An 18520-nucleotide genomic window follows, 5' to 3' on the forward strand; every position below is an offset into this window, starting at 1 on the left:
TGCAAAAAGGTAGCCAGAACACGTTGAGGAGTTTGAAGAAATTCAAGGCAACATCTCACCTCTTGCAGCATTGGCTGTAATGGAATGTTGGAGTAGAGAGATTCTAATTCAAGACTTACCAATAAAATGTCAGGAGGAAGTGTGCCAGGAGCAGCCAGTTTCTGCAACGTGGGTTGAATCTTGTATATGAGATCGTGATTCACGGACATATAGTTGTAAAAACAAGTCCAGGAAAACTGCTAAGGGTTGAAGTCATTTAGTCATTTAGGTGTTATCTCTTCTTTCAGGTGCAACTCTGACAGTGTGCATGCTCGTTGGCTGATAAAGGAGTCCTTGTCCTTGCAGATGTTTGTTCTATCTCATATACCCATGAGATTATTCTGTTGGAGAATGAGTTATTTTTATCTGTAGGTCTTGAAGCTCTATGCCAATTGGGTGAGCACTCTGTTCTGGTCAGACTGAATCTGATTTGGGACCCTCTGGGTTCCCAGGTTGAAGAAGCAGCCCTATTTTCACAAGTGCTGACTCTTGCAGCATTCCTGTATCTGTTTCTCAGCAGAGAGGCTTCCAGTTTTATCCACAGATGTTCTCACCCTTGTCTGGCATCAAGGGTTAGTACTGAGTTTTGTTTAACTCTGCTATGTTGCCACTTGTGTACTGAGAGGAAGTTGGACTTATGGACTGTCAGGCTGTATTGAAGCTCCCTGACTGGACATACAGCAGTGGGGGGGGGGGGGTTACTACAGCTGGGGTATGACCCAACATCAGTCTATACAACTTAAAGGCGCCTTCTTTGTTCTGTAACACCAGGGTCTTCATCCTTATATTACTTCACTTTTTCTGGCTTCCAGTAGGAATGTCAAGGGAGAAGCCATGGTGAAGAGGTCTTAACTTCTGGCTTCAAGGAAAAGTACATGATCCTTTCCCTGCTTTTGGCTAGAATCTTGGTTGAAATACCTTTGGCTTTTCATGGGTTGATTGGTTGGCTAATATGCATCCCTTTTGCCTGGACTTATCCTACCAGGTGGGAGTATATTTCTGTCATAGTAGTACAGGGATTGGGTGTGCTCCAGTCAAAGTTCAACATTTTCTTCTCGGAGTCTTGGCTTGGTGATCCCACTGGGAGGTAGCAATTTCATGCTTTTGCATTCTTGTTTACACTCCATCTTGCCAGGTCATTTAATGGAGTTGTTCGGCAAGTGGGATCTGCCATAGACCCCAATGCCTTTTTCCACTTCTTCTAGGCAAGTTTAGGTTCCATGCCTGTTGTTCCTCATGGCCAAACATTGGATGTAGCTATGTGTAAGCAATCTGTCTTGCTTCAAATGCTAGTGATCCACAGTTTTCTCCAAGGACAAGCAGGATGGTAGACCTCACGCATGGGTGAAATCATCAGATGGAGCCGGGCACAGAAAACTTCTGTCAGTTTCCAGATCTTGACTTGGCATACTGAGCATGCCCAGCAAGCCCTATACCATGCGTACGTGTGGGTTCCCTCTTCAGAAGAGCAGTTTGCCTTAATTTTCCATTCTTTGTGGGTGCAAAAAATAATTCTGAGGGAACAACGGAGGAAGGTCCCAAGACCTATTTTGACTAGGAGCCAACTAGAGGTTTTCATTATTTGAGTCAATCAAGGATTTTTTGGTTGTTTTGGAATGGGATTCTCCTGAAGCCAGTTTTAAAGAAGTTTTCTTGCAGAAAAAAAGAAAAGGGGAGACTGTCTCCCCTTATTCCCCAAGAACAGGAAACTTAAGTTTTCTTGAGATGGATGCACTGGCTTTGTTTACATGAAGCTCTTGAATAAAGCTAACATTCACAATTGATAACCGCCTCTGTTTGACTCTGGTAGACACCTACAAAGTTTGCATGCATTGATCTTATTTATTTTGTTGGACAATGCCATGAAAGTGGCATATGCAATTCATTGGGGAGATTCAAGAGCTCTCAGGTGTTAACATAGATGATAATAATGTGTAACCTGGGAGGAGAAATACTTAACAATACTGTTGGTATTTCACATATCTGGGGTAGAGAAGGTTCAAGCAAGACTCTCAGCCACAGTGTTCTGAACCCCGGGCTGTGAGATCTTCTGAAAGAGACTTTCATCATATCTCAGTGAACTTGGAAAATGTACTAGGGCAAATTGACAAACTAAAGAGTAGCAAATCACCTGGACCAGATGGTATACATCCCAGAGTGCTGAAAGAACTGAGAATAAAATTGCAGAACACATAGATAAGCATAGTTTACAGGGACAAAACAACATGGATTTTGCCAAGGGAAGTCTTGCCTCACAAATTTGCTACATTTTTTTGAGGGCGTAAATAAACTTGAATAAAGCTGAGCTAGTTCATATAGAGGTAGATCTTAAAAAAGTACCCCGGATTTTATAAGATACGTGCGTAGTCGCGCGTATCTTATAAAATCCGGAGTCAGCGCGCACAAGGCTGCGCAAAATCGGCAGCCAGCGCACGTCAAGCTGTACAGCCTGCCTCCGTTCCCTCCGAGGCCGCTCTGAAATCAGAGCGGCCTCGGAGGGAACTTTCCTTTCGTGTCCCCCCACCCTCCCTTCCCCTATCTACCCCACCCCCCCCCCCCCCCCCCCACACCTTTTGTTGTGCAAGTTATGCCTGCTTGAAGCAGGCATAACTTGCGTGCGCAGCTTAGGCATCCCCCGGCACAGGCCGCAGTGCCGGCGGACTCGGGGCCACCCTCCTGGCCCGCCCCTGAACCATCGCCATGCCCCCGGACCCACCCCCTCCCACGTCCCCTCCCACCCCTTTTACGAAGCCCCGGGACTTACGCACGTCCCGGAGCTTTGCGCGCGCCGGCGGCCTATGCAAAATAGGCGCGCCGGCGCAGGGCTTTTAAAATCTAGCCCATAGTGTAGCTGGATTTCCTCAAAGCATTTGACAAAATCCCTCATGAGAGACTTCTTAGGAAATTAAAAATTCATGGGATAGAGAGCAGTGTCTTATTGTGGATTGCCAAGAGAGAAAACAGAGAGTAGGGCTAAATTGTAAATATTCCCAATGGAAAAAGGGACCACCCCTTTTTAATATATTTATATATGTATATATATATATATTTCAATATATTTATAAACGACCTGGCAATGGGAACAACAAGTGAGGTGATCAAATTTGCAGATGACACAAAATTATTCAAAGTTGTTAAATCACAGGAGGATTGTGAGAAATTGCAAGAGGACATTCCAAAACTGGGAGAGTTTTCCATTTTCTGCACAGAATTTGTTGAAAATGGAACAGGCCCCGTCATGCCGCAAGTGGAGCCTATCCTGCTTACAGTGAAGCTGGAGCAGGCCCTAGCATGCTGCAAGCGGAGCCCGTCCCGCTCATTGCGAAGATGATGTAGGCCACGGTCAGAGTGACTCTGTAGCAGGGGGTGTGTGTGTGTGTGTGTGTGTGTGTGTGTAAAAGACTACAAGCCTGTGGAGGGGGTGAGAGAAAGCATGTGTGAGGGTGCATGGATGTGGGTGCCAGAGAGAGGAAGCCTATGTGAGGAGATTGTGAAGGAGTGTTGTATATGTGTGAGAGATTGGGTCCTGGTGTGTGTGAAAACGGGATTGTGTGTACATGAGGGAGTGAGGCTGCTTGTTTGTTTGAGAGAGAGGGAGCTTGTGTGAGGTTGTGTGTGTGTGTGTGTGAGAGAAAGAGAGCTTGTGTGAAGGGATGTGTTTGAGAGAGAGAGAAGGAGCCAGTGTGCAGGGGTGTGTAAGTGAGACAAAAGTAGCCTGTGTGAGGTTGTATGCATGAGAGAGAAAGGGAGCCCATGTGGGTGTGTACGCAAGAGAGAGAGGAAGCCTGTATAAGAGGATGTATATGTGCACTAGAGAGAGAGGGAGCCTGAGTGTGTGTGTGTGTGAGAGAGAGAGAGAGAAGGGAGGGACAGAAAGAGCCTGTGTGAGGGCAGTACTAAGTGGCTCAAACGTTGGGAATGAAGATAGAGTGGAAGGGGTTGAGCTTAGAGAGAGAGAGTGGGGAGAGATAGTGGCAGGTGGAGGAGTTGGGGGGTCTGAGAGGGCAAAGTGAAAGGAGACTGGCCAGGGGAATAGGGAGAGAGGGTGGAAGGGACCCTCTTACAGTGAACTTCTAGGGAAATTCTGCTCAAAATATTTAAAACTCTGCATCTTTAATAACTTTTTTCTGTATTACTTTTTAAATTAATTACTTAAAGACCGTCATGTATATTGTGTTGTTTTGACCAATATAAAGTATGCAGAATTTTAAGTTTCTGTGCTCAGAATTCCCTCAGGAGTAAAGATTTTTCAGCAGAAGAAGAGAAAGAGACTTGTCCAGGCTGGATGCCTTTGTTCAGTCTTCGTGGCTGCCTGACAAGAAGTTCAATCTGTCAACTATAAAGGAAACCTCTGTTCATGACAACGTGAAACAGACCGATAGCATTGTTACGAACAAGAAGCCCCTGAAGCAGTGGTTTGAAACATGATATCATGTCAGGCATAATTAATGGGAAGTATGCTTTTTATCATTAATTTTATGAGCATAAAAAATTCCTTAAAAAAATGGTGTTTGCACTATACTGGACCAATGATTATTTAAGAGCTAAGGTGTGAAAATACTGGAAACAAGAAAAACTTGTTCCAGCATCCACGGAGTTTTATGACTGTCCTTACTTTATAAGAAATTTCTTGAGGTTTTCTCGGCACTAACTCATTGTGCAAGCTTTATATAAAAATTGCATTTTTTTTTTTTGAGGATGTTTACTAGTTAAGCCTTAGCCAGAGTGGCAACTACTTCGTCTCCTGCAGAAGATCTCTGGATTTTGAGGGTCAGTAGCTTTGGTAGCATTCAGCTGGTAAAAGCGGCCTTGGTTTTGCAGTTCTATTCTAGCTGCTGGATGAAAATTCCCTCTCTTTACCTCGGAACTCAGGTTTCCTGAATCAGGGGTTGGAGTTTCATGGGGATCTGATTCAATTCTGTTTTGCTGCCTGGCCCATGAAAGGTCTTGTTTAAGCAAGAAAGGATATTCTCAAAAAATGGTGGATACCTTGTTGCCTTCTCTGGAAAGTTCTACATCCCAGGTATATTTTGGGGTTAGGTGTACTTTTTAAGATTTATATGGTGCTAAGCAGGTTTTTTTTAAATAGAAGGCTTTTTATACCTTCCATTTACCTTTTTTTTTTTTGCAAGGTAGTTGGATAAAGTTCTATTTCTCAGTTTCTTGAAAGTGCAAATAGTGACATTGTGTGTTTCAGAGGTTTTGTTCAGGGTATGCCTTTAGCCTCTCATCCAGAGTTTTCTCATTCCCTGTGAGGAATGAAATATGTAGACCCACCAGTCTTGGAATTTGAATGTAGTGATATCCTTTCTGGTGGGTACTTCTTTTGAACACTTTAAAGAAGGTGGTTTTTTTGGGGTTTTTTTGCTGAGTTGCTAGTGGCAATCTACTCAGGTGAATTTCTGAGCTGTAAACTCGTTCATGCAGAGAGTCTGTCTTGGTCTTTCAAAGGAGATGGTACAGATTTGTACAAATTCGGTGTGCCTTCCAAAGATGATTTTCTTTTTAACCTTAGTTGGGTAGAGTGTCTTTCTTTCTGCCTTCCGTAGAGAGTTGTGTGGGGAAGTGTATTTGCTACACCATTCCTTGCATGTATGGAGCGTCTTATTGTGGAATTAAGTTAATGAATGGTTTAGGGGATTGGATCATCTTTATCCTCCATGTGTGGTCATTTAAGAGGAACTTGGCTCTGAAAGCTTCATCGGCGTGCTGATTTAAAGAAGTCATAAGTGCAGCCTACATAGTTAGAGAACTACCATTCCCAAACAGGATGCAAGCAGTTTCTTGGGTCAGACTTTAGTTGGTTTTATCACTGAAGTATTAGAAAGCATAAACATGGTCTTCCTTGCATTCTTTTGTGATACTTTCATCTTGACGTTTGAACCAGAGATTAAGCATCCTTTGGTTCAGAGGTTTTGAGAGTGGGTTTGACACTGTCCTGCTCACTCGGGTATAGTTTGGATATATCTCATGCATTTGGACTGTTCTGGCTGGATGAAGAGGAAGGAGAAATTAGTTCCTGCCTGATAATTTTCTTTCCTTGAGTCCAGTCAAACCAGTCAAGGACCCTCCCTTATCTGCCAAATGTGTGATATTCTATGGTTATTTCTTTTCAGAAAGTGTATATATAATGTTAATCAAACCTTCAATGGATAAGGTAAGGGGATATTAATTTATTTATCCTAGTTGTATAGTTTTATTGGTATGTTTGTTTGTTATTCTCCCTTGGAAATCCCCTGATTTGGTGGGGAGAGAGAAGTTTGTTTTTAGTATGTTATTCTTAGCTAGTTATAGGATACTAGCAGGCTGTGGGCAGCACAAGAGCCTATGTAAGGTGACATCAGCAAGCCTATTAATCTCTATCTCCATCTGCTGGTTGGTGGATATGCATAATGGGCTGATCTGGCTGGACTCAAGGAAAGGAAATTCTCAGGTAAGAACTAATTTCTCTTTGAGCCAGTAAAACAAATATATATTTCAACATACAGTATATAGATATTACTAGTCTTATTCTTATAAGGCTATAGCCCTTCAGCTATATCAATTACATTTCTGACTCTCTTTACATGCTGTTTTCAATCAGCTACTGCTGTTATCCTTATGAATGTAATTATTTTCAAGAAAAAAGTATATAAAAACACTGCTGACATTTTCTGAATTACAAGCATTCTGTTGGTGTTCTGATTTTAAGATGCTTCTTAGATCACATGTATATGTATCAAATCTAATAGATGAAATACATAAAAAGAGTAATTTTTTTTATATCACAGTTCAAAAGAGACATTTCCTGATGATGTTAGATGTTTGGTCCACTAAAACATTAAGTATCTGTAATTATTAATCCTATTGATTTAATACTAGAACCTTTCACTTTCAAACCTGGCTTCAGATTCACAATTGGTCCCCAATGAAAATGAGATTAGAGGGTCTCAGCTTAGTCCCTAATTAGCATCTCTTTGTACCACCATCCTCCTTAATTGAAACATTTACTTGTCAACTCAATGCCACTCTCCAGCCATGCTAGCCCTAGATTTGGAATGCCAAGATTGTACACAGAGAATGCAATTGACAAACAGCCTATGAGGGGCTAGCATCTGCGGGGACTTTTAGTTCATGCAGGCTAAAACCTGCAGCTTTTAGACTGAATCCTCAAAGCAGACTTGTGCACACAAATCTGCTTTGAAAATTTGTGGGTGTCCCCATTCCAAGGGTACACATACAGTATGCTCAGGAAAATCCACCTGGTCCTGAGCAGTGTAACTTTCTGTGGGTACATTTATATGCATACTTTCAAAACCTGAAAATATGTGCATAATTACTTTCCTTACCTAGCTCTGACTCCCCCAACCCCCAGAATACCTCTTTCTAATGTGGGTAAAAGTACGCATGGAATGGGATTTAGTGCATGCTTTTGTCCTAGGACAAGCAGGATTGTAGTTCTCACAGACGGTGACAGCATCAGATGGAGCCCGGCACAGAAAACTTATGTCAAAGTTTCTAGACGTTTTTACTGGCACACCGAGCATGCCACTATCCACGCGTCCACGCAAGGTCCCCCCTTCAGGCTCTCTTTTTCCACTATGCAGTTGCCTCGCGGTTTTTTTGGAACTGTGCTTCATCTTCCTTTTTCGTGCTCTAAACCTGTAAACCGAGGTGATGTTCCCAGTGAAACTCGGTATATAAAAATGCTTAAATAAAATAAATAAATACATTTTCTCCCGTTCCATCGTCTGGTCCCCCTTCGCCAGTCGGTATATCTCCTCTGCACAGTAGGTAAAACTTTTCCTCCTTTCTTTGCGATTGATTCCCGGTGCCCCACTTCTTGGTGGCCCCCGGTCATCGACCACGTGCCGGCTATTTTTCATGACGTCATCTGGCTTCCGTTGGTGCCCCCAGTGCCCACGGACTATGCCCATCATGGATCCCCATGAGGTTTGCTTCCTCTTCCTAGGGGCATCGCACGACATCCAAGGGTGTCACTGTGTGATCAGATGACCCCCAGGGGCTGTCGTGCTGAGCTCGATAAAATGGAGAAACATTTTGGTTCCAAAAACTCTACTCCATCCACGCCTGCATTGGAGTCATCGACACCCACTGGTCAGGGGGAAATGCTTGATATGCTCCCCTTCTCTCCACACCCCTGGCGACATCATCTAAAGACCAAGGGGATAGTGACCTGACCTCCACGGTCTTGCCACTTTCCAGAACGTCAGGATCCTCTGCCTCCTTGGCGCCAGAGAAAAACCGGGCCGAGCACCATGGGAGATCCCGCAAGCATCGACACCAGTCACCATCAGCGCATGGCTCCGGTTCCAGTGTGGTACCGGCGGCTGCCGTACCACCACCGAAGCGACCTCATGATTCGGAGGCCCCATCCTCCAATAGACCCAGGAGTCCCAGGAGACACCGATGACGCCTTGTCCCCCTCCCTCAGTCCTGTCCTCACCAGACTTTCAGGAGGAGTTGGACCACAGGCTGCAGAGTGTGGTGCTCCAAGCTCCACAGAGCATTGAGCCGCCCCTGCCACTGGCCCCCATACCAGTGCCAGAGCCTTGCGTCTATCCTGGTGCCCCTGCTTGAGCATCTGGACATCCTACTTGGCGCCTTCCTGACACAGCCATTACCTGAGGGACCTTTGGTTCCCCAGCGGTCACTGATGCTCCCCTCAGGACCAACCCCTATCATTGGGTCCTCTAAGGAGGAAGACATGTCTGGTGCCATGGTCCCGAAGCCTCGGTTCCCCGAGCCTTTGCCTGGACCCTCAGGCCTCCAGTGGCCTCTGATACCCCGTTCTCGCCGGGACCGTCGATTCTCTCTATGCCTACGAGACCCTCAGAGCCAAGGGCCAGGGATTTACACATGCCTCACCAGTGCAGGTCCCACGATGGCCTCAATGAGGAAGAAGGTCCTTCAATCCATGGGGGGGGGGGGGATGATTCTTCAGTCTTCTTCTGAGATCTCTGACAACCCCCTGTCGGAGCCTTCGCCACCAGAGGAAAGGCATCGGTCTCCTCCAGAGGTCCTCTCCTTTGCGGGTTTTGTCAGGGCCATGGCCAACGCTATCCCCTTCCAGCTTCTCTCAGAGGAGATGCTCCTAGGGAGATAGTGGATGTTCCCATTCATGACATCTTTAAGGATCTTCTCCTTTGGAGGGAGCACCCGATATCCATTTCTCCTGTGAATAGAAAGGGGGATTCCACCTACCTAGTATAGCAAGCCTTAGGTTTTGAGAGGCATCATCTCCTTCACCAGTCTTTGGTAGTGGAGTCCACTCTCAAAAAGGCCAACTGCTCCCACACCCATGCCTCTGCCCCTCCGGGGTGGGAACATAGGGAGCTGGATGCTTTGGGTAGGAAGGTTTTTCAGGGCACTATGGTCATCGCTCGTATCACTTCCTACCAGTTGTACATCACCCAGTACAACCGAAACCTGCGGAAACAGGTCCAGGATCTAGCAAAACGGCTGCCACAACAGCAGCAGGAATCGTTCTCCACTGTTGTACAGCAGGGTCTCGAGGCTGGGAAACACGAGGTGAGATCCCCCTATGATGTTTTTGAAACGGTAGCCAGGGTGGCTGCCGTGGGCATTGGCGCCCGTAGGATGGCCTGGCTCCGTGCTTCCAAACTCCAACCAGAAGTGCAAGAGAAGTTGGCTGACTTCCCATGTACAGGTGAAAATCTTTTCGGGGATAAAGTCAGAGATGCAGTAGCCCAGTTGAAGGATCACCATGAAACCCTTCAACAACTCTCCAGTAGTGCTTCAGATCCTCCATCCTCTGTCAGGAAATCTTCCAGACCAAGCTCCAGGAAGTCCTTTTATCGGCAGCGGAAATATTACCACCCCCCCCCCAACTCACATGCCCTGTGCTAGCTCCAGAGGCCGCTCCCATCAACAGCGAGTGCCTAGACCCAAGCCGGCCCCCCCAACAGGCCCCCGGATACGGGCTTTTGACTGGAGGTGAGGGAGCATGGGACACCGAGTCGTACTCCTGTCACTAGATGTTGAGGAAGACTTCTCTGCTTTGCCCACCACTGGGTCGACCATCACTTCTAACCACTGGGTCCTTACTATAGTTCGCCAGATGTATCGACTAAATTTCAGAAAGATCCCAGGGGACTCTCCCCCATGTCCATCATGGGGTTTGTCCGCCCAGCAGTTTATACTTTGGACAGAGCTATTCGCCCTTCTCACAGCGGGAGCTGTAGAGCCTATCCATTGTCGTCAGAGCAGAGGATTCTGTTCAAGGTGCTTCCTCATACCAAATTGGACTGGGGGCTTGCACTCCATCCTCGATCTCAGGGCGTTGAACAAATTCCTCAGAAGAGAAATGTTCAAGATGGTTTCTCTGGGCACTCTAATTCCCCTTCTCAAAAGAGGAGACTGGCTCTGCTCCCTCGATCTCAAGGACGCCTACATCCACATTGCCATCTTCACTTTGTGGTGGGGAAGGCTCACTTCCAGTACAGGGTGTGCTGCCTTTTGGTTTGGCCTCAGCCCCTTGTGTCTTCACCAAGTGCTTGGCAGTGGTGCCAGTGCATCTTAGGTGCCTTGCAGTGCACGTCTTCCCATACCTGGAGGACTGGTTGGTCAAAAGCGACCCCCGCACAAGTCCTGGTTTTGGCTCTGACGATGCAGGCACTGCAATCTCTGGGTTTTGTCATCAACTACCCGAAATCCCACCTCTGCCCATCTCCCCAGCTGGACTTCATAGGAGCCAGTTTAGACAGGGCGAAGGCGTTCTTGCCCTGTGATCGGGCCCTTGCCCTACCTTCGTTGGCAACCTTGGTGCGCAGCAGTCAGAATGTAAGTGCCCACCTTCTTCTTTGCTTGTTAGGCCATATGACAGCCTCAGTCCATGTTACCCCATTAGCCTGGCTTTGCATGCGCAGAGCACAATGGACATTGCGGTCACAATGGCAGCAGGCATCCCAGGACCTCGAGGCTCGAGTCTCCATGACACAACCTCTGAAGATCTCTCTGTCCTGGTGGGAGAATCTCTCTAGTCTGAGCAAGGGATTCCCTTCCAAGCTTCCCCCCTCAAGTGGTTCTTACAACCGATGCCTTTCCTCAGGGCTGGGGAACCCATGTGGATGGCCTCCACACACCTCCACTGGCTCCCTCAGGAAGCTTTCTGCCAGATAAACTTCTTAAAGCTTCGTGTCATTCGTTACACCCTCGGGCATTGCGAGACCGGTTGTCCCACAAAGCAGTCCTGATTCGGACAGAAAATCAAGTCGCAATCTGGTATATCAACAAGCAAGGAGGCATGGTGTCGTTCTTCCTCTGTCAGGAGGCAGTACAGATCTGATCCTCGACTGTGTCGCAGGGGATGTCTCTGCGAGCAGCGTTCCTACCTGGGACGCTGATCGTGCTGGCAGACTGCCTAAGCCGCTGTTTTCAGCAGCACAAGTGGTCTCTGAACCCGGATGTGATGGCCTGGATATTCCACCAGTGGGGGGACCCCGGATGTGGATCTTTTTGTCTCCCCATATAACTACAAGGCGAGCAGTTTTTGCTCCCTTTTCGCATGGGACGGCCATCCAGCCTCTGATGCCTTCACCCTTCATTGGGGCAGGGATCACCTATATATGTACCCTACCCTTCCACTCCTCCTGAAGATTCTCCTGAAGCTCCATCAGGACCGAGGGACAATGATCCTTGTGGCGCCCTAATGGCCATCTCCTTCAGGACCTGTCGATCAGCGATCCCATCAAACTGGGGACCGCACCTGATCTGATAACACAGAATAAGGACACCCTGTGCCGTCTGAACCTCTGGGTGTTAGCGTTGATAGCTTGGATGTTGAGTGCCTAGTCCTTCAGGCCCTGAACCTCTCGGAAAACGTCTCCCAGGTGCAGGTGGCTTCCAGAAAGCCTTCCACCAGGAAGTCTTACAGGTTGAAATGGAAGAGGTTCTCCGTCTGGTGTGAGGGACATGGCTTAGATCCATTCACATGCTCCCTTCCCAGGTTCTTGGACTATTTGTGGCACCTTTCCGAGTCTGGGCTTAAAACCACCACAGTCAGGGTTCATCTAAGTGCGGTTAGTGTGTACCATCGAGGTATTGCTGGCACCCCCATATCGATTCAGCCCATATTATGTCACTTTGAGGGGTCTGCTTCAGCTAAAGCCCCCTCTTCAGCTTTCTGTTGTGTCCTGGGACCTCAACATCATCCTGGCACAGCTCGTGCATCCTTTTGAGCCCTTGCGCTCCTTCAACCTGAAGTTCCTCACCTGGAAGGTTATATTCCTAGTGATGATCACTTCGGATCATAGAGTTAGTGAGCTTCAGACCTTAGTTACATACCCACCATACACGAAATTCTTTCATGATCGTGTGGTCCTGCGTATGCATCCCAAGTTCCTGCCTAAGGTTGTAACTGATTTTACATCAATCAGTCCATTTTTCTGCCCATCTTCTTTCCAAGACCTCATTCCCATCCAGGGGAACATACTCTTCATCCATTGGATTGCAAGAGGGCTTTGGCCTTCTATTTGGAGGCACAGCAGGTTTCAGGCAATCCACTCAACTCTTTGTTTCTTTCGATAACAATAGGCTGGGAGTTGCGGTGGGCAAACAGACTCTGTTTAACTGGCTAGCAGACTACATCACCTTCTGCTATGCACAAGTGGGCCTTCAGCTTGGAGGCTGAATCAAAGCTCACTCTGTGAGGGCCATGGCAACGTCATTAGCCCACCTGCAGGTGGTTCCCGTCGCCAACATTTGCTGGGCAGTGACATGGAGCTCCCTGCACACGTTCACTGCCCACTACCGCTTGGACAAGGATGGTCAACAAGACAGTGTTTTCGGCCAATCTGTCCTTCACAACCTCTTTCAGATTTAAACTCAACTCTTCCTGCCTAGGGCCCATTCTTTGATTCAGGCTGTCTCCCTGTGTTACCAACAGCAACACAGTTATTATTGTGCCCATTGGCACCTAGTTTGGTGCCTGTTATGCACAGTTATGGTCAGGAGCGGTCTGGAGCTTGGTATTCACCCATCTGTGAGGACTACCATCTTGCTTGTCCTAGGAGAAAGCCAGTTGCTTACCTGTAACGGGTGTTCTCCTAGGACAGCAGGATGCTAGCCTCAGGAAACCTGCCCACCGCCCCATGCAGTTGGGTTGTCCTGCATTTTGTTGTTTTATTTTTTCGCTCGTATTTTTTCTCTGTTACGAGATTGAAGGGGGACCTTGCGTGGACGCGCAGATAGTGGCATGCCTGGCATGCTCAGTGTGCCAGTCAAAGCTTCTAGAAACTTTGACAAATGTTTTCTGTCCCAAGATCAATCTGATGATGTCACCATCTGTGAGGACTAACATCCTGCTGTCCTAGGAGAACACCTGTTACAGGTAAGCAACTGCGCTTTACTCCCCCCCCCCCCCCCCCAAAGTGCCACTTGTGTGCATAAATTGGTTTTATGCACATAAGTTGCTTTGAAAATCAAGTTGTTTAAAAGTAAAGTTAAACATGAATGAAAGTGAGTGCACAAGTAAAAATGTTTAGAATATCACGCTGTAAGCCGGCCTTGTTAATAATACTGTATTTTGTTTGATATGGCAGTGAGAAGAAAAAAGAAAAGGAACGAGAAGAGCTATGGAAAAAACTAGAAGATTTGGAGTTAAAGAGAGGACTTAGAAGTGATGGGATAATTCCAACTTAACAGAGGAAGCAGCAGCCTTCTTAACCTGTGGAGTCACATATTTATGTAGTAGGAGATGGAGCAACAGTTTTCTGTATTGTGCAACTTTACAGTAGATTTCACATTTGTTTCATTATTACAACAGCACTGTATATACCTGTCTCTAAGTAAAGGAAAACAAAATATGGACTTTAATCCAAAGTTTGGACAGTAGATGGACTTCTATGAACTTTGCAAACATAATCATTGTTTTAACCCTTCTTTAAAACCAGTCTTCAAAGATCTGTTGATGAAAATTGCTATGTCAAAATACCATTGTCAAGAGTTCCTTATTTATCATTTAGCAGAGAGTATGATACAACTTTCAAATGTGAACAATCTTATTAAATTTAGCTTGTCTTTCTGCTGAACTGTTAAATCTATTTATAGTAAAAAGAAGAGAACACTGTCACTTCCTGATGAGTTTGTCTAGCATCCTCCTTCTCTGGATAACTTTTCTGTAATTTGATATTTTCCTTTTGCACATCTTCAAGAGTTGAATTTCCATGTGGAGCTGGGCCGTGGAAATGACAGGGCCCTGAAACTGCTTGTTACTGATGTGAGCATGTTTTGTACACCAATCCAGGACCAGTGCATCTTTTTAATTTTATTTTGGGGCATAAAACTCTGAGTGAAAAAGTAGGGACGAGAAGTGTGTTTGACACTTTGTATTGAACTCATTTCTAAAATGCTTCAAAGCAGGGACTGGTAACACTATAGAGTACCTAACCAGTATTAATGAACTATGATTGGATGCTCATACCAGAGCAGTTTTAGTAACTAATATTTTAGCCACTAGTACACTCTAAATTTTATTGGATCATTTTGAAGTAATAAAGACACACTAAACAGTACAGTGATGGGGAAAAAAAAATTCTCCCGGGGGTTGCGGATCGAATTGGGAAAAGAGTTGAGCAAACAGTTTTGGACTGTTTGGAGTTGTTGCCTTATTTTATAACATGTATTTATAAAGTATTCCAGCAAAAGAGGATGTAGCCTCTGAAAACCATATTACAGTGGTTTTGTAGACTCTAGTCCTGTTGTACATCACAGTGCCAGCTTTATGTTTTTAGCTGGAAAAATTCTGAATAACATACTTCTGCATTCTGTCCGGATGCTCATTCTTAACTACTGTATTTGTTACCAAAAGTGGTTCTACACGTGCTACTGAAAACAATTCTGGAAATTCCTATTGTCCTGAGTATTAATAATAAAGTTTAAAAATGCTTTTATATCAAAGGTGCATTGTGACCAAATTGTTTAAACAAAAGAGGGCTGTACTGTAAGTATGCATTAGTAGCTATCTGCTTTGTATTTTAAAAAGTGGGGTTGGATATCCTAGGTGGATGAAGTACTGAAAGCTGTGTACAGTATATATTTTGCTAATGCTGTTGCATTATTAAATACCGCCAGATATGTGTTTGAGGATTTATTTTTTCCAGGATGTTTTTGAACTGTTTCAAACGCAAAAAAAAAGTATGACAACGGTGAGTTGGTAATCCTGAAACATCAACTCAGCATTCTATGTTCAATTATTTTCAGTAACAGTTGTTGGCACTTATAAAAGTAGACTATGAATACTGGCTTCTATATTTTTCTGCTTAACTTTTTAAATATGCCACAGACAATTTTTTAAATTTCATTTTCAAGTACGAAAAAAATGGACTTCTGCTCCCTTTGCCAACTTCTGTTTCAGGATTACCAGTTTCTAATTTGTATACGTGGTTCCTGCCGCATATGGATATTGTAAACTCTCTACAACTTTGTTTAAAAAAAAAAGGCAATCAACTTGACACTGTTAATTGATAAAACAGCAGTAAACTAGTCATATGCATCACCAACATAGCATGGTTTAATGAGATTAATTGAAATACCTTCAAGAGGAAAATTGTCATTGGTATTCTGTATCTGTTTGATAGAGATGGTCATGGAAGAAATTGTTTAATTTTAAATGTGCTGGATAAAAATGGAGGCTAAAATATGACAAGATAGATATATTCAAATCACACCACAGCCCTTGGGCAGACCTGTCAATATTCCAGATTATAATTGCATTCATGCCTTTGCCAGCATTTTGTAAGTTTTTCTCTACAGTTAACCTCCTTTTGATCTGAAGGACTGAAACCCATGATTCAATAATTTTACAAAATGTAAGTAGTTTGAGGTGGGGGAGAACCTCAAACCACTGTGGTTGAATTTTCTCTGCCTTGTAACTACTACATATTACATAAAAATATGTGACATTTTTATATATCTCTTCCCATTTTTGAGAGTTGAAGCATTAATAATTTAGGGTCTTTTAAATGGGACATTGTATTTATGAGAAATTGTCAGCACATTTAACGTGAGATGCTACCTGCAAAATTTACAGTATCCTGAAGTGTTGAGTTAAGAAATACCCCATACTTTTCTTTCTGACTGGTCTTTATAAGGATTTTTTAACATATTGAGACAAAATGGTATTTTTATTGTGTTGCATCTTGTTACATACAGTAACTGGTGGACTATAACAACTGTAGAGCAGGGACAATGGAGAAATACTTGCAGTAGAAATAATGTAGCACTCACGTTATCTGTCAAATCATCCAAATTTAACAATGCACCTTGGAGTTGTTAAATTATATACTTTATTTGGTATCTTGGTTACCAGGACCTACACTGTCATTCTGAGTAGCTTCTTGCAACCAGGCAGTGGGGATTTGTGGTCTTTTTATAGTGTTGTTTCAAGGCGAAGAGAATCGTGTATTAAAGCAACTGAATTGTGGTATATGCACAACATAAACTTGCTGGGTGACAAGTTATTAGAACTGTGAACTTAATGCTGTAAACTTCAAATAGTGTGCATTGCTCAGATCTCTAAAATGGTTAACTTTTTCTAGACTTTTCCACTTAAGCAATTGAAAAGAAACACTTTGAGTACAGCTGTACTGTGGTAAATGTATCTTGCATTTGTTTGATTTGATTAATTAATTTGATATACCTACCTTCATCAAGGATATCAGGGTAAATTATAATATTATCATAACAAAATAAATTGAACATAAAATTAAACCTGAAACTGTAATAAATATTATTACACACAAAATACATTAAAGAAAATCTGCATATCATAAAATAAACACATATAAAATTACAGATCTTGATACCTAAAATATGTATCTTGTGCTAGTTATAGTAAACAGGCTTTAACTTTCTGAAAAACAAGTAAATTAAGTTCTTCACACACCTTGTCTGTAAATTTCTAAAGATTAAGCAAAGAACATTAAATATAGAACATGCTGTTGCTGGGAGCCAATGTAACTCTTTTCAAATTGTGGTTACATGATCATATTTTCTTGCTCCCTCCAGCAGCTGTGCAGTCATAGTTTGCAATAGCTGCAAGCGTTTTGTTGCAATCCTGGGTAATCCTTGATAAAGCGAGTTGCAATAATCAATTCATGTTTACTAGTGCATGGATTAAAAGGACTAATTCTGATTTGACTAGAAAAGAATGCAGTCTACAAATTAAACTTACATGATAAAAGAAAAAACCCCCAAAGATTGGATTTTATGTGAAATATGCTATTCCATAGATAAAGAGGAATCGAATAAAACTCCGAAGTTAGAAAATGTTGATGACAGTTTAAGTATAATATGTGCAAATTGAGGGCGAATTCTTAATCGGACATTTCTCCTACAAATTCATAATACTAAAGTTTTTTCAGGATTTAACTTCAGCTTGTTAAGAAAAAGCCAAGAACAAATCATTTCCAAACATTAGCGGGCCGATACAGTAAAGTCTGTGGGAGAGCGGGCAAACGCCCGCTCTCCTGTGCGCGCGATTCAGTATTCAAATTAGGGCCGGCAGTAAAAATAGGTAAAAAGAGGTGCTAGGGACACTAGTGCATCCCTAGCGCCTCTTTTTGGACAGGAGCGGCAGCTGTCGGCGGGTTTGACCACCGATGCTCAATTTTGCCGGTGTCGGTTCTCAAACCTGCTGACAGCCACGGGTTCGGAAACTGGATGCCGGCAAAATTGAGCGTCCGGTTTTCAAGCCGAGGGCCGACTTCAAAATTTTGTTATTATTATTTTTTTTAAATTTTTTGTAACTTTCGGGACCTCCGACTTAATATCATGGCGATATTAAGTCGGAGGGTGCACAGAAAAGCAGTGCCCAGAGAAATTAGCACCTACCTTTGGGTAGGCGCTAATTTCTGAAAGTAAAATGTGTGACTTGGCTGCACATTTTCCTTTCTGAATCATGCAGGAATACCTAATAATGCCCGCAACATGCATTTGCATGTTGCGGGCACTATTAGGTTCGGGGGGGGGGGGGGGGGGGGGGGGGGTTGGACATGCGTTTTCGACCCCTTACCGAATAAGGGGTAACGCTAGTACGACGAAAACGCGCGTCCAGTCGCAGGTTAACAGTGCGCTCCGGCGGAGTGCACTGTACTGTATCGGCCTGTTAATTTGTTAATGATTTTAGCCTGAGTTTCTCCCACATGAACCAGAAATTGAATATCATCTGCATACATATGAAAAACAATGCCTAATTCTTCAATTTTATTGGCCATTGGGGCTAAATAGAGATTGAACAAAATGGGAGAAATATTGATCTCTGCAGGACTCCATATAATAATAATGGAGAATGTCTGGCATATTTTCTTTTCCACTGATACACATTGATTCCTCTGGCTCAGAAAAGAATTAAACCAGTCCAGTGGCCCCTTTTAAATTCCAAGACACTCAAAGCGTTTCAATAAGAGTAATCCTGAGTATTGAATGCGGCTGTTGGATCTAATCAGTAGTGTGCGGTCAG

The 18520-nt window shown here is 44.1% G+C and overlaps 1 protein-coding gene across 6 annotated transcripts in view; it reads left to right on the forward strand.

Annotated features, from left to right (window-relative positions):
- PPP2R5E (protein phosphatase 2 regulatory subunit B'epsilon) overlaps window positions 1–15560 on the forward strand; it is a 261379-nt gene extending 245819 nt beyond the window's left edge. For all 6 annotated transcript variants that reach the window (XM_029598137.1, XM_029598136.1, XM_029598133.1 and 3 more), the window contains one exon: window positions 13602–15560. In XM_029598137.1, coding sequence (XP_029453997.1) covers window positions 13602–13701 — 100 coding nt within the window. In that variant the 3' untranslated portion in view covers window positions 13702–15560. The remainder of the gene's footprint in view (window positions 1–13601) is intronic.
- Window positions 15561–18520: the final 2960 nt, after the last annotated feature.

Source organism: Rhinatrema bivittatum, chromosome 4, assembly GCF_901001135.1.
Source record: "Rhinatrema bivittatum chromosome 4, aRhiBiv1.1, whole genome shotgun sequence".
Lineage (NCBI taxonomy): Eukaryota > Metazoa > Chordata > Amphibia > Gymnophiona > Rhinatrematidae > Rhinatrema > Rhinatrema bivittatum.